Source organism: Simochromis diagramma, unplaced genomic scaffold (assembly GCF_900408965.1).
Source record: "Simochromis diagramma unplaced genomic scaffold, fSimDia1.1 OVJJ01000802.1, whole genome shotgun sequence".
Lineage (NCBI taxonomy): Eukaryota > Metazoa > Chordata > Actinopteri > Cichliformes > Cichlidae > Simochromis > Simochromis diagramma.
Genome location: NW_024387492.1, coordinates 19,799,916 through 19,813,816, shown reverse-complemented (window position 1 = coordinate 19,813,816; position 13,901 = coordinate 19,799,916). Strand labels below are relative to the sequence as shown.

The window sequence follows — 13,901 nt, the reverse complement described above, 5'->3', positions numbered from 1 at the left end:
ATGTTTTAGTGTTACAGCAAGTTGTGAGTATTTTGCAACAGCATTACTCAAGTTAAATAGACAATCGGTAATATTTTGTAATATTTTAATAAAAAACATGCTTCTTCCATACAGACATGTGTCACGGCTCGGGGCAGCGGCCGTGTGAAGAGTGGAAAGGAGGACTCAAACGCAGCGCTTCCTTAGATGTGAAGGTGATTTATTGACAATACTGAACATAAAGTGGAGATGGCAAACAGAACTAAGGACGAACTAAAGGGAGAGAAATACACAAAGGGAGTGGCAAACCTGAACATGAAGGGAGAACAGCAGGGAGAGCACGCAGGGGGAGAATAAATAAGAGTTCATATCTTGTATTGATTTATTATCGTGAAATAAAACTAAACTACGGTAAAATTTGATTTGAATGAGCAAATCTCATCTCTCATCCGAGCTCCCTTCTCTCCTCAAATGTGAACAAGACAAAAGATTCTTAAACTCCACACTTGGGGCAGTAATTCATCCCCAAGCTGGAGTGGGCACTTGACCGGGTGAGGACCATGACCTCAGACTTGGAGGTGCTGATTCTCTTTCCTGCCATGTCACCCTCGGCTGCGAGATGCTCCAGTGTGAGCTGGAGGCCACTACCTGATGAAGTTATGAAAATGATTCATTTAACATGTTTGTGGTTCTCACAATAAAAAATACTTGCTTGAATTTTAGGTTTTTTGTGTTATTTTAGGCCAATTGTATAAATACACTATGTTATCATGAAAAAATAACTGTAAATTTAGACATGTGAGGTTGTACTGAAAGCAATGATACCACAAAAAATGCAAAGAAAACAATTTTTTAAGGGGAAATATAAAGGTAAAATCAAAAGCAGTCAAAAACGGCCAACTATACCCTGGACCCCAAGAGAATGTGGAACAGGGAAAACAAACAGGTCCAAACAATCATAAAATTTTAATGTATGTAGTTATATACAGTAAACAGTAAATGGCATATCTCTCCCTTTTCTGTCTAAAATCTCAATGTCATGTTTTTCCCTCAGATGCAGTTTCTTCTTATCTTATTTCTTTACATGGTCTCACATTCTTTAGAAATCCCAGTGTCGTCTCTGTCAGTAAAAGCTACGTAATGTGTTCTAATTTGATGTCTGCCAAAACTTGTCAGAACTGGTCTTTTTACACGTGTCAACACGCCATAACCACATGTTTGACTGCTTGTATCCCAGCAACCCTTGATCTGTCTCTCTTCTTTTCTTGAGTCTAAATTCAAATGTATTTGTGCAAGAAGAGACAAAACGACCAAGAAAAAGTTTTAATGGTAATAATTATGAATCATTTTGGCAGATTGAGTTTAAAGTTCACCATTAGATACATTACAGTTGTCTTTTGTGGTTACTAAAGGCTTCCAGAAGTTTTCCATCCGTGCCATCATTTTCAGTCACAAATATACACTGAAAGCCTTTTAGCTCTCCGTTAAGAGTGGAACCAGCAATTTTTTGACACTTTTCTCCTCATTAATTAATTAATAGAGCCACTTGTCACAACAGTGACATTCACTCATAACCCCAGAGAGGAGCTGTATTTTGGCTTGAATGTGTTTTCACCCACATCTGAACATCATGGAAATGTTTTCTTTTTGTTAATTTAATTAGCTGTTGTATGCAAATATATTAACATATATCCACATATACATGTACACCAAAATTTCTGATGTGCCATCAGCAGAAAATGAAGATTAACATGTTGGTGCAGAAGTAAAAATACACAAAATATTTACAAAATGCCTCATGTAAACAAAAATATAAAATGCCAACTTGTGTTAGTCTTTTTCACAACTTAATTTACTTCTACAATATATCTAGAGTATGAAAACATTCAGAATTTCTAAGAAAACAATAAGTGTCACTTTTTGTGAAGTGATTTAAATCTGAATAATATGATGTAATTCTTATCCACAAAAAAGGCACGGTTGTATTCATATTTGTGCTGATGGGGAGAATTATGTTGTTGTTTTTTCCTGCATACCAAAAAACCCAAATATTGGCAGCCCCAAAAGGAAAGCTAGCAGGGTGGTAATAATGTTTTTTAACCATCTGGTTCAAAAGGCCAGAAATAAATAATAAGGACTCTGCAAAGATTCCTTTCAAGGAAGGTAAGGACTCCCTCCTACTCTTTTACTCTCTTTTCTTTATGTCCAGAGTGTGTAGTCATCCCTCAAAAGGCCGTTTTTTTAGTGTGGATTCCTAAATGTACTTTTTAAATGTAAAATGCAGATTGAATGATATGGTAACACAAGAATGAAGCATATTGACTTTGCAGCTGAATTCATTAGGGTCACAGATAAACAAATAATATTTTCAAAATGTCACATTTACACAACTTTCAGACAAGTAAACAAAGTAATCACTGCAGGGTGCTAATATTTATTGCTTCTAACTCTGTCTCCTTATTATTTACATTTTTGCCTTAGCTTATGTATCAATGTCCTCAGTTTGTTTTTTACCCATAACTCAAAAGAATTATTTAACTCAGTTATTACACTTGTAGTTATTCATTATTTTCTTATGACAAAGAACTATAACAAATACTGCTATGCCAAATAAGTGCATAAGTGTTTGTACCTTGCAGTGACTCATTGTTAACCCACAGATGATTTAAATTGTAGATGAAAGCAGAGAGCATAGACTCACCAGATTCCAGCTTATTGACTACTTAAATCAGGGAGGTGTCTATTTACTGACAGACAGTTACACCAGACATACCCTCACTCGGTGCGCTACATCTACTGATGGTGTCATTAAGGTGAGTAATTTCACCCATGTGACTTATATAGAAATGCTGGGATTTCTGGGACTAAGTCAGGGTGAAGATTAGTTCAGGTTGAGTGTATGACTGTAAGAGTCATTTGTGGGCGTGGCACTTTGTGAGCAGAGCTTTCAAGGTGGTATCATCAAGGTGTTCCCAACATACCATAATCCATTTACTAGAAATAATCTCAGGATGGATATATATACATATCTCTATTCACACATCACAAACAGTTCAGTACCGACCAGCCACAATGTTAAAGCCACCTGCCTAAAATACTTCTGTATATTTGAAAATCTTAAGAAAGTAGGAAATGAAATATTTATATGCCTTGTCCTGATAACACATTTTAACCATTGAACCATTTTTTTCAACCTGCGGCTACTATAGAGAGAAACCACACTCTGTATGGGAACTCTCCCTTCTTTGTTTTCATAAACATGAAATGACAGTAGCGTTTGTAGTTCTGTCTGTCTTTCCCGTTGAGCTGACCTGTGGAGTTTCTTTTACTAAAAATGGGAAGTAATTGGATAGATAAAGTGCTTTGAACTTGGTGCTAGAGAAGCAGTAGACGAGTGGGTCGAGCAGGCAGTCTATGTAGGAGAGGACCATGAGGCCATCAAAGGCCACTACAGCTTTGTGCTCGATGTAATCAGGCATATCTTTGACCCGAATGATAAGCAGAACCATCCTGGCTATGGTGCAGGGGAGGAAACAGAATGAAAAGAGCACCATGACAGCAGTGACCAGAAATACCGCTCTCTTCAGCTTGGTCCTATCCCCGACTGTTTTTTTCCTGAGTCGGTTGACGATGCGCACAGTGCAGTAGAGCAGGATGACAAACGGGATCAGGATCTGAGTAAAGATTACAGTCTCTCTGATGCCATCCACCACATCCTTAGATAGGGGGATAAAAATAAAAGGGAATGTCAGCAGTCTAACCTCTGTTTAAAAATCACTTTGCATGACTGCTGTGGAGGATTCCTAGATTTAAAACAAAATTAAACTCTTATTAAACTGTTATAAGTATTAAGACACAATGACCTTAATTTATGCACGTGTTGTCTACAGTAAGAGAGAATAAGGCATGAAACAAGTAAGCATTACCTTGATCACGGTAGCATTTTCTTTAATGAGGCTGTAAGAGCAGTCAAAGTTTTTGAGCATGGTGGGGATGGTGAGAGGCAGAAGCAGCACCCAGATGAGGACAGAGATCTGTGGAGACTTCTTAAGCGCTTTTAGGGGACTTTTTCGACCAGGGTGCACCACATGCAAATACCGATGGATGGAAGTCGCTGTTAGGAAGGCGATGCTAGCTCCACGGTTTAAAAACAACATGAAAAGCATGGCTTTGCAGACAGCGTCATTGTTACTATTTCTAACTCCCTGGATGAAGGTATAGGCCTTTATGGGCAAGCAGATCAGCAGGAGGATGTCAGCCAAAACCAGGTTGAAGAGGAAGATATTATTTGTGCTGGATTTCCAAAACCTTAGCTTGAAAATAAAGAGGTAGATGACAGATGCATTCAGAGGCAAAGCCAAGATAAAAATCACAATTATTGCGGCTGCATAGAACTTGTACACTTGCATCTCGGCAGCTTCATCGTCTTCAAGAGGTTGTTCAGTTCCATTGGTGCTTTCCATTTTAGCAGTCAAAAAACAAATTGCCTGGGGGTCAGCAAATATTAATTCCAAGCTTGAAAACAGAAACAGATTCTACCCTGGAAGCATAGAGCAAAGAATTGTCTCTAAAGTGAAGAGGAAATCACTTCAAAGATCGAGTTCCATCCTGCAATCAAAACAGAAAAAATCCTGTCAAACAGGTTTCCTCGGTGTCTTTAGTTTTGGTCCTTTTTAAAACTTTAGGTTTCTTCTTTCAGTCCTTGAGTCATTGCTACTTTATGTCCTTTCAGGCGAAAGTCAGTACCAGTTCCAGTCAAATCTGGAAGTAAGTCAGTGTGCAGGTACAGTAGGCATCTCTTTTGTACTGCTGCTCTGCCCCCAGTTTGTAGCTCCTCCTTATTGCATGAGGGGGTGAGTCACCAGCTGTTATTGCACTGTTAGACCAACGGGACTTACATAGACCAAAACTCACTTATAAAATAGATATAGAATATAGAATACAAACAATTCAAACATCTAACTACGAAGCAAAAGCACCTTTGTTTTTTAATCATGGCATGTAAACAAACTTTCTGTGTAGCCTCGTTAAGCCCTGACAAGGTCTGTGTAACCAAGTTAAAACAAGCACTGATAACACCAGCTTGACTTTTGACAGCGTGACAGCGGTATGGGGAAACATTGTGGGAACATTTCAGGTTTTTGAGAAAGAATTAACCATCTTGCCTTTGCCAAGCTACTGTGTCACTTAGTTTATCTAGAATGACAGCTGTCAAGCATCTCAGCTCAGAGGTTTTTGCGTTTGTGTCACTTTTAAAAGTGCAGGCCTCTTATGCAGATGCTAAAAATGCTGCTTGGGGATGTTTGGGGGAAAACACAGGGTGGGGGTGGGTGGGGGGTATATTGGCCTTAGGCCTCACTTTTCTCTGCATGCCTTCACTGCTTCAGCAAGTCCAAGCATCTCTAAAGAGTCAGATTCTCCCTCCAGGGTCATTGTGAAAACAATACTATTCATGATTTTAACAAGACTGACTGAAAGACAGTTTTAAATAGTCTTTTAACTTTCTTTTACTATCTTTAATTTTTTTTTAAAAATTAATAAAATTAAGGCATGATGTTCTTATGATAAAAGTATCTTGAAAGAGAGAACACTGTCAATAGAGAACTTAGATGTAGATGCTTCTGCTTTTATAAAATATTAAGAGCAATACTGTAAAACCACGTGATCAATGTTTTTTAATCAATATTTGTAGCCTGTCAGACGTTAACCTGCTGTTTCCAGATTTTCAAGCCCACTTCTGAGTCCACTAGCATTCAGTTGTAACGTTGTACTTAAACTAACTAACGTTGATTAGTTTGATTATATTCAATTCAATTGAATTTTATTTATACAGCGCCAAATTACAACAACAGTCGCCTCAAGGTGCTTTATATTGTAAGGTAGACCCTACAATAATATATATTGAGAAAACCCCAACAATCATATGACCCCCTATGAGTAAGCACTTTGGCGACAGTGGGAAGGAAAAACTTCCTTTTAACAGGAAGAAACCTCCGGCAAAACCAGGCTCAGGGAGGGGCGGGGCCATCTGCTGCAACCGGTTGGTGTGAGAGAAGGAAGAGAGGACAAAAGATGAGCTGTGGAAGAGAGTCAGAGATTAATAGCAAGTATGATTCAATGCAGAAAGGTCTATTAACACATAGATAGTGAGAAAGGTGACTAAAGAAGAAATACTCAGGGCATGATGGGAATCCCCCAGCAGCCTACACCTATTACAACATAACTAAGGTAGGATTCAGGGTGCCTCTCACACTGTACAAATCACCGACCTTGGATTTAGCAAAACAGCCCCAGACCATCAAACTTCCTCCTCCATGTTTGACAGTTGATGCCAACACTGTGGAACCATCCCTTTGATACTCGATGGCATTCAAAGATCCTGCGCGGTGAACCGAAGATTTCAAATTATGATTCATCGGTCCATAATGCCTTCTTCTAGTCTTCAGTAGTCCAATGACAGTCTTTCATGGCCCAGGCAAGCCTCTTTGTCTTATTCTGACATCTTAGCAATGGCTTTCTTGCTGCAACTCGTCCTGTCAAACCTGCAGCTCTTCACAGTTGAAACTGAGACTTGCTTACCACGACCACTATCAAGGCTGTGCTTGAAATGGTTGTCCTGTGAGCCGCCTATCACGTAAGCCGTTAACTCTCAGAAGCCTGTCCTCTGATTCAACTGTGGCTTTGGGTCTGCCAGACCTCTTCCTGTCACAGTTTGCCCCAGTTTCTGAGTGCTTTTGATTGTGAAGGAAACTCTACTCAGTGACACCTTGACTTTCTTTGCAATTTCTGTGGAAGAAATACCTAAATTTTTTAATGTTATGAGGGTCTTTCTTTCTTCCATTGTTAACTGCCTTTTTCTCACCATTTTTGTAGCATCACACTACTTTCTGCAGTACAATACTGTTCTACTGGTGCTCACGAACATATGGTACCAAGGTGTGTTCCAACACTACGTTTATGCAGGCAGAGTAATCCAGGCAATTTGAAACACCTGTAGGAATTAGTAGCACCATTGCTGCAGAACAGCTTTAAATTGTTAACCATTTTGTGTTCCCTGAAAAAGGCCTTTTTCAGAACAGAAAAACCAGAGTTAACCCTGCATGCTGAAGTGGCAACCCCTAACTCTACTCCAGTAAATTTACGTAAATGTTAATGTTTGGAAAAATTTACTTCTAAAAGTACTTTTATTGCACCATTTTCATTTACTCATGAGCTGCTGTAACATGAATCAAATGGCTGAATTGCCACCTCAGCATGCAGTCAAGTTCTATAGAGCAGCGGTACCGGGGTACTGGTTTCCAAGGTTTTTATCGTTAACTTGGTTTCCCTGGGTCTTTTCCCGTGTTGTAGTTGTGTATCTTATTTTGAAAGAAATATTTACGCATTACCATAGCATCCAGAGAGCATTAAGGGGCAGAGAGGAGGATGTTACTCTCAATGTTGATGGTGCATTTCAGGAGGACGCTGCTAATAAAGTTACACAATAACACAGTAAATTTGCGTTTATTATTATATTTACAAAATACCACAGTTTTTGTCTTGGTCGTATCATTTTATTTTGTTGTATTTATCTGCGACACCTTAAAGGCCGGTCCGTGAAAATATTGTCTGACATTAAACCAGTCGTGGGGGGAAAACAGTTGGGAACCGTTGCTATAGAGTCTTACTAATGACGAATGATGAGTTTGAGACCCCTGATTTAAATTGTCTTGCAAGAGGAGAGCGAGAAGAGGTTTGGAGCAGCCTTGAGGCCCTGCTGCAGGTACAGTGTAAAGATGCCACCACAAAGGAGCCTACAAAGACAAAGAGCCTCCTCCTCCCTTCATTGTCTTCAGACTCTGATTCAGATGAGGAAGCCCTGTGTAACAGGGCCCTGAATTTGTACAGAGCAGAATCCAGTCGGGCAGAGACCCACCCACAGCTGACTGTCCTGGCCCGCAAGTATTTGATTAGTCCTGCCTTTGGATCTTCTTTTGCTGCTGGTTCAGTCAATATTGTTTGGAGAGAGATAAAACCTGCCGCTTCAGAATCTAGCACAAAAGGGACGTAAACACAAAGCGCGGATGTCGGGAATCGCTGTGAGATATATGTATATATATAAAACATTGTTATACACTTAAGTAGCTTTTAACAATGCTGCAATTATTAGTTTTTATTGGCATGTAAAATTCTTGGTTAAATGAATGAAACCACACCTGTACATTCTTTACGCCACAAACTATTGGTTTGACAGCTATTCTGCAGCATTGCTTAACAAACTGCTTCACATTGGTTAAAGAAGCCTGTTTCACAACACCAACTCTCCCGCTTGGCTTTTGAAACACCTTGTATGCCTTTTGATGCATAACAGAGGGGAACCTTGTGAAACTGCAGTATATCTGAGGCATACCTCAATAATTATTTACTATCCTGCATTGATGAAAAGCTAATTTTAGTATTCTTTGAGCAGTGAACCCTGCTCACTCCTTCAGTGTGTGGGTTGGAGAATTGGTACTACTGATGTTACATGGTCGATTGCATTAAGGATATCTGTACCTCAACAGCTCTTTCACATTAAATTTAGTTTTTCAGTGCAAGAGTTAAAAATATGACAATAATGTGGAAGCTGATAGTTCACTTCCTTTCATTTGGGAAATTACCACTGATGACTAATCCTCATTTTACCTGTCAAAGACCATCTGTTTGTAATTGGTTTTCTGTGTTTATTTGAAGTAATTGAGTATTGAGATTAAATTACATTCTGGCATTAGTCTGCAGTCTCATCTACTGATGATTACTTTGTGCGTTTTCAACTGTTAGTACTTAGCTGGACAAGTTGCTGCCTGTCAGACTGGAGATAATTAACATAGCAGCTTTGAAATTTAGTGTAAGTAGGCGTGGTAACAGCAATTCTTATGTGACAGGCAAAGATTTAGTCCAAGCAAACAGCCTCTTGGTATAATAAAATTGTAGCTGTCAGTGATTTTAATAGAGATTTGAAAGATTGCAGGTTGCAGGTGAACTTATCCCTGACACTCAAAATATTATGTCTGGAGGTGCTGTCGCTTCTAAAGCCTCAAAGCTTTGTCAGCCTTAAAATATTACAAAGCAACAGCTGCTGGTAATTGACTGTTCATGTCATTTACTATCACAGGATCCTGGGAGAACACAAAGTGAGCTTTAACTCTTGACTCATCAGGAAGTCGTCAGAGAGAGGTTTTTAAATCTGAAATATTATTTATCTTTCCTCAAACCACAACATTTTCCGAATATAATAAAAAATTCAAGACTGTTAATAAGTTCATATCTCACATTGCTAAAAACATCATGGTCTGAATCAAAATGGCGCCGCAGATGGCAGCCTTGGTACTGCACTCTCTTGCACTTTCCTTGGTTTTGTTTATATTCCGTACATTTGGTCACTCAGACCACATCACTTTTTTTCCAGAGATCAACTGCTAAACATCAGACAGTCATCTCAAAATAGTTCTTATCCTTTTTTCATAGACCTGGAAAGTTTTTCGGAGATTTTAGTCAAGGCACAGCAGCTCTCTGTGGCGCTCAAAGGAGACGCAGACGGAGGACCCGCGCTGGTGCACTGGTGAAATCACGTTGGCATTCCGCATGGCACTCCCCTCCATTCATCTTGCGAATGCCTGGTCCATCTTATTCCAGTTTATAGGCAATAACTAAAACGTGCCAAGTCTATAGTCAAAACTGTGAAGAAGTGGACTAACGCAGCAAAGCAGGAACCAAGGCCAAGGAGGACGCCTACAGAAGCGGTTACAGGGCCCTGTAAGAGCAAGCCAGGAGCACACTGACCAGGGAAATCAAAGCGGCTAAAAGGATCTACTCCCAGAAGCTGAAAGAGTTTGCCTACCAGGCAAACAGGTCGGTGGATGATGCGGTGAACATGGGACTGCATTACATCCTGCAACATCTTGACCGCCCAGGGAACTTGTGCCAGGGTCCTGTTTGTGGACTTTAGCTTGGCATTTAATACCACTGTGCCTGAACTTCTCTCCTTCAAACTCTCCCAGCACAGCGTGTCACCAGCTACCTGTCGGTGGATCACCAGCACAATGGGGGGGGGTGTTGATATAACAATGCAGCTGAAAGTCAACGAAGAAAGATGTCGAGGCAATGGTGCATCTGCCGCTTGGTCTATGGCTTGACTCCAGGTTTCCCCAATCTTATAAAGAGTACATTTGCACAATAACTGAAACTAGCCCACTGAATGAACAATGGGATATGAAGTCAGTTCCTTGATCATAAATATGCAAATTGTCATGACCATTGATCAACAACCACTGATCAAAGTGACTGAAGAAGTCACTTGGATGACTGACGAAACCTGTCTCCCACTGAAAACGCTACGTCCAGATAAACAGAATCAACCTTTTGGGATTTCCTTACCTGGATGACTCAGCATGCATCAAGCCATTTCAACCCACTTTGGCAAGGACTGGCTAAAGCTTGTAGCAAACAACACGTAAGATGGCTGATTACAGGAACCACCTGAGATTCAGCCTCAGATGCAGACATAAACAGGGTTACTCCTAAAAGTTTGCAAATGAGCTCTTCAGTTAAGGGCCACCGAGCAACTAAAAGCCTACATAAGGCACAGCACCAGCTGCTCAGATTTTACCATTGACTTCCTAAAATTTAAAGTGGAGTGGATCCGACAGAGACTTGCAATGCTTCTAGATGAGAATATTCTCAAAAAGGTGTTTGGATTCATTGAGAAGACTCGTCTAGCACAGCATGAGAAGTCTAAGACCAGGCAACGAAGGAAGTTTGACTTACTTGTTGTGCGTCAGAAACCACAGGAAGATACAAACACAGTGTCCTCAGTGGCCAGAGGAGAAGAAGGATGCCACACTGAGGATGTGGACCAGTGGGTGAAAAATATGTCTGACAGACAGCTCACCCAAGCAGAGAAAACATTCTTGCAAAAGGGTTGAACTTTGCTGTGATGCAACTGGAACTGATCATAGCTACAGAAACAACAATTTGAAACACCAACATTGCAGACATGGAAGCAGAGCAACTACAGACAAAGTTTTCTGCCTGTCTCACCAATGCAAAGCCCCCAGTATCCAACATAAGTATGGAGGAGAGGAAGGCACTCACATCACTTAGTAATGACAATAACATTATCATCCTTCCGGTAGACAAGGGTAGGCACATGGTTTTGCTAAACCAAAAAGACTATAATGAGAAAAAAGTTTCAGTGACAAAAATACTTATGAGCCCCTGAAACAAGACCCAGGAAGTGGTTACAGGAAGAGGGTGATAGACTAGCTATGTCCCAAAACGTAGGCTGCATCCTCCTGTGGCCGCATTTGAAGGCCGATTACGTCACAGCGACGCAACGAAGGCTGTCCCAATTCGTCGACTCCTCCGAATCCGGTAGACAAATGCGTCCTCCTTTTCCCCAGATTTGAAGGATGGCCCACCATATCCCAGAATTCATAGCATGGCCCAGCCAATTCCAGTTTCTAACAATGGCGGCCGCTATTAATTTTAATATTACTATTATTAATCTTTCTGGGTCATAAAATAAAATTTTAAATATATTTTCAGACGAGAAAGTAACCGTGTAAACTTCAAATATCTGCTTGGTTTATCAAGACATCACATATTTGCAAAAATGCTCCGACGTTTTTGGAGACGTCTGTTACCCACCCGCTCGATAGCTAGCAGGGTGGTTCAACAGTCACTCAAGCCGGCGAAAACAGCGGACTTCCAGCTTTCGCTACTCAGGTTAAACATCATATATAAGTCACTCGGATAACTTAGAAATGTTATTATTTCGCTTTTTTTCAGTGTTTTATTTGTTCCAGAGTAAATCGGTTTGGCTGAGATCAAAGTTATTAGATTAGATTAGATTAAATAAAACTTCATTAATCCATTGGGTAGGTTCCTCTGGGGTTTTCACACAGCTGAATAAACGTGAAACAGAAAACTGATTAAACAGAAGTGTGAGATGGTTGAGAATTTATGGCAGTGTCCTGTTATATTGTAGATAGCAAGGAGCAGATGGCTGAGTTTATTAAAATCCACCGAGAGTCCGAGACAGCTGGTGATGCAAATCTGAAGGCAATACTGTCCCACTTCACAGCCTCACACTTCCGGCCTACTCAGCCTTCGAAGGACCCGGCCCACGTAGACCGTGAAGCCCGGGTCCTCCGAAGGATGCGGCCTAGGTTTTGGGACACAGCTACTGTCTGAAGCAGTTAGAACAAGACAATGCTATCGACCGGACCTCATACCATAGGCTATACCCAGGGAAATCTACATCAAGTCTGTATGGTTTACCAAAGATACATAAACAGAGGCAATCGTGGTTCAAGAGTTGGCAGTTTGTCTTGTAATCGGAAGGTTGCCGGTCCGAGCCCTGGCTCCGACAGTCTCGGTTGTTGTGTCCTTGGGCAAGACATTTCACCCGTTCCCTACTGGTGGTGGTCAGAGGGCCTGGTGGCACCAGTGTCCGGCAGCGTCGCCTCTGTCAGTGCGCCCCAGGGCAACTGTGGCTACAATGTAGCTTGCCATCACCAGTGTGTGAATGTGTGTGTGAATGGGTGGATGACTGAATGTAGTGTAAAGTGCTTTGGGATCCATAGGGACCATAAAGCACTATACAAATACAGGCCATTTACCATTTTACCATTAAACAGGGTGCACCTTTAAGACCGATTGTCAGTATGATCAACTCGGTCACCTATAACATCTCAAAGTTTCTGGCTTCGATCCTCAACCCGTTGGTATACAGCTCTGAACACCACATCCAGAACACCTTAGAATTTGTTAAGATGGTGAGAGATGTCATTATGGAGGCAGATGAGACAATGGTCTTGTACGATGTTACATCTCTCTTCACTTGCGTTCCAGTCATGGAAGGGTTGGAGATAGTTCGTAAGAGATTACAGGATGACCCCAACCTCAGCAACAAGACCACTCTCAGCATCAACCAAGTGTGTTTGCTTTGGAACTGTGTCTTAATTCCACCTACTTCACATACAAGGGTCAGTACTAACGTCAGAAACATGGGTGTGCCATGGGTTCCCCAGTTTCACCCATTGTGGCCAATTTGTACATGGAAGAAGTGGAAAAGAGGGCTTTGCTATCCTACCCTGGAACACCACCAAGTCATGGGTTCAGGTATGTGGATGACACCTGTGTGAAAATCAAATCTCAGGACGTACCACAATTCATGGATCACATTAACTTGGTGGACCAACACATCAAATTCACCAGGAAAGATAAGAAAAGTGGCAGGTTAGCCTTCTTAGATTGTGAGATCTCCATCAGTAATGGGGGACATCTAAAAGTTGATGTGTACCGTAAACCTACACATATGGATCAGTATTTAAGGTTTGACTGTCATCTCCCACTGGAGCACAAACTGGGTTTTATTAGGACACTACAACATAGAGCGAACACCATCCCCACAGAGACAGCGGCCTGGAAAACAGAAGAACATCACATCAATAAGGCCCTGAATAAATGTGGTTATCCCAGCTGGAACTTTGTCAAAGGCAAGGCAAGTTTATTTATATACAACAAATTCAACAGCAAGGTGATTCAAAGTGCTTTACAGAGACATAAAAAAACAGAAACAAATAAAAAGCATGATTTAAAATGGAAAAAAAAGAGTACGTTTTAAAAATTTAAGCTTAAAAGTAAAACAGTGTGGATTTGCTGCTTTATTCAAATACAGCTGAGAACCGGTGAGTCTGGACTGCTGTGGTCCACTTTTTTGGTCTTAGTGAGGACTCGAGCATCAGAGTTCTGAATGAGCTGTAGTTGTCTGACTGTTTTTTTAGGTAGACCTGTAAAGATGCTGTTACAGTAATCAAGCCTACTAAAGATGAATGCATGGACTAGTTTTTCCAGGTCCTGTTGAGACATCAGATCTTTTATCCTTTAAATATTCTTGA

The 13,901-nt window shown here is 40.8% G+C and overlaps 1 protein-coding gene across 1 annotated transcript; it reads right to left on the bottom strand.

Annotated features, from left to right (window-relative positions):
* Window positions 1–926: 926 nt before the first annotated feature.
* Window positions 927–4,955, bottom strand: gpr31 (G protein-coupled receptor 31). The gene is made up of 2 exons (XM_040018522.1): window positions 3,906–4,955; window positions 927–3,695 (listed from the first exon to the last, which is right to left on the bottom strand). The coding sequence occupies exons 1-2, from the start codon at window positions 4,440–4,442 to the stop codon at window positions 3,231–3,233; spliced, it is 1,002 nt and encodes a 333-aa protein (XP_039874456.1). The 5' UTR covers window positions 4,443–4,955; the 3' UTR covers window positions 927–3,230.
* Between the last annotated feature and the right edge of the window lie 8,946 nt (window positions 4,956–13,901).

What these genes read in the sequence shown, in the direction of transcription:
- gpr31 (XM_040018522.1), bottom strand. Translation starts at nt 4,442, where the DNA reads ATGGAAAGCACCAATGGAACTGAACAACCTCTTGAAGACGATGAAGCT. An exon ending in AAAATGCTACCGTGATCAAG is followed by an intron (nt 3,696 to 3,905) that starts GTAATGCTTACT and finishes CCCCTATCTAAG; the next exon opens with GATGTGGTGGATGGCATCAG.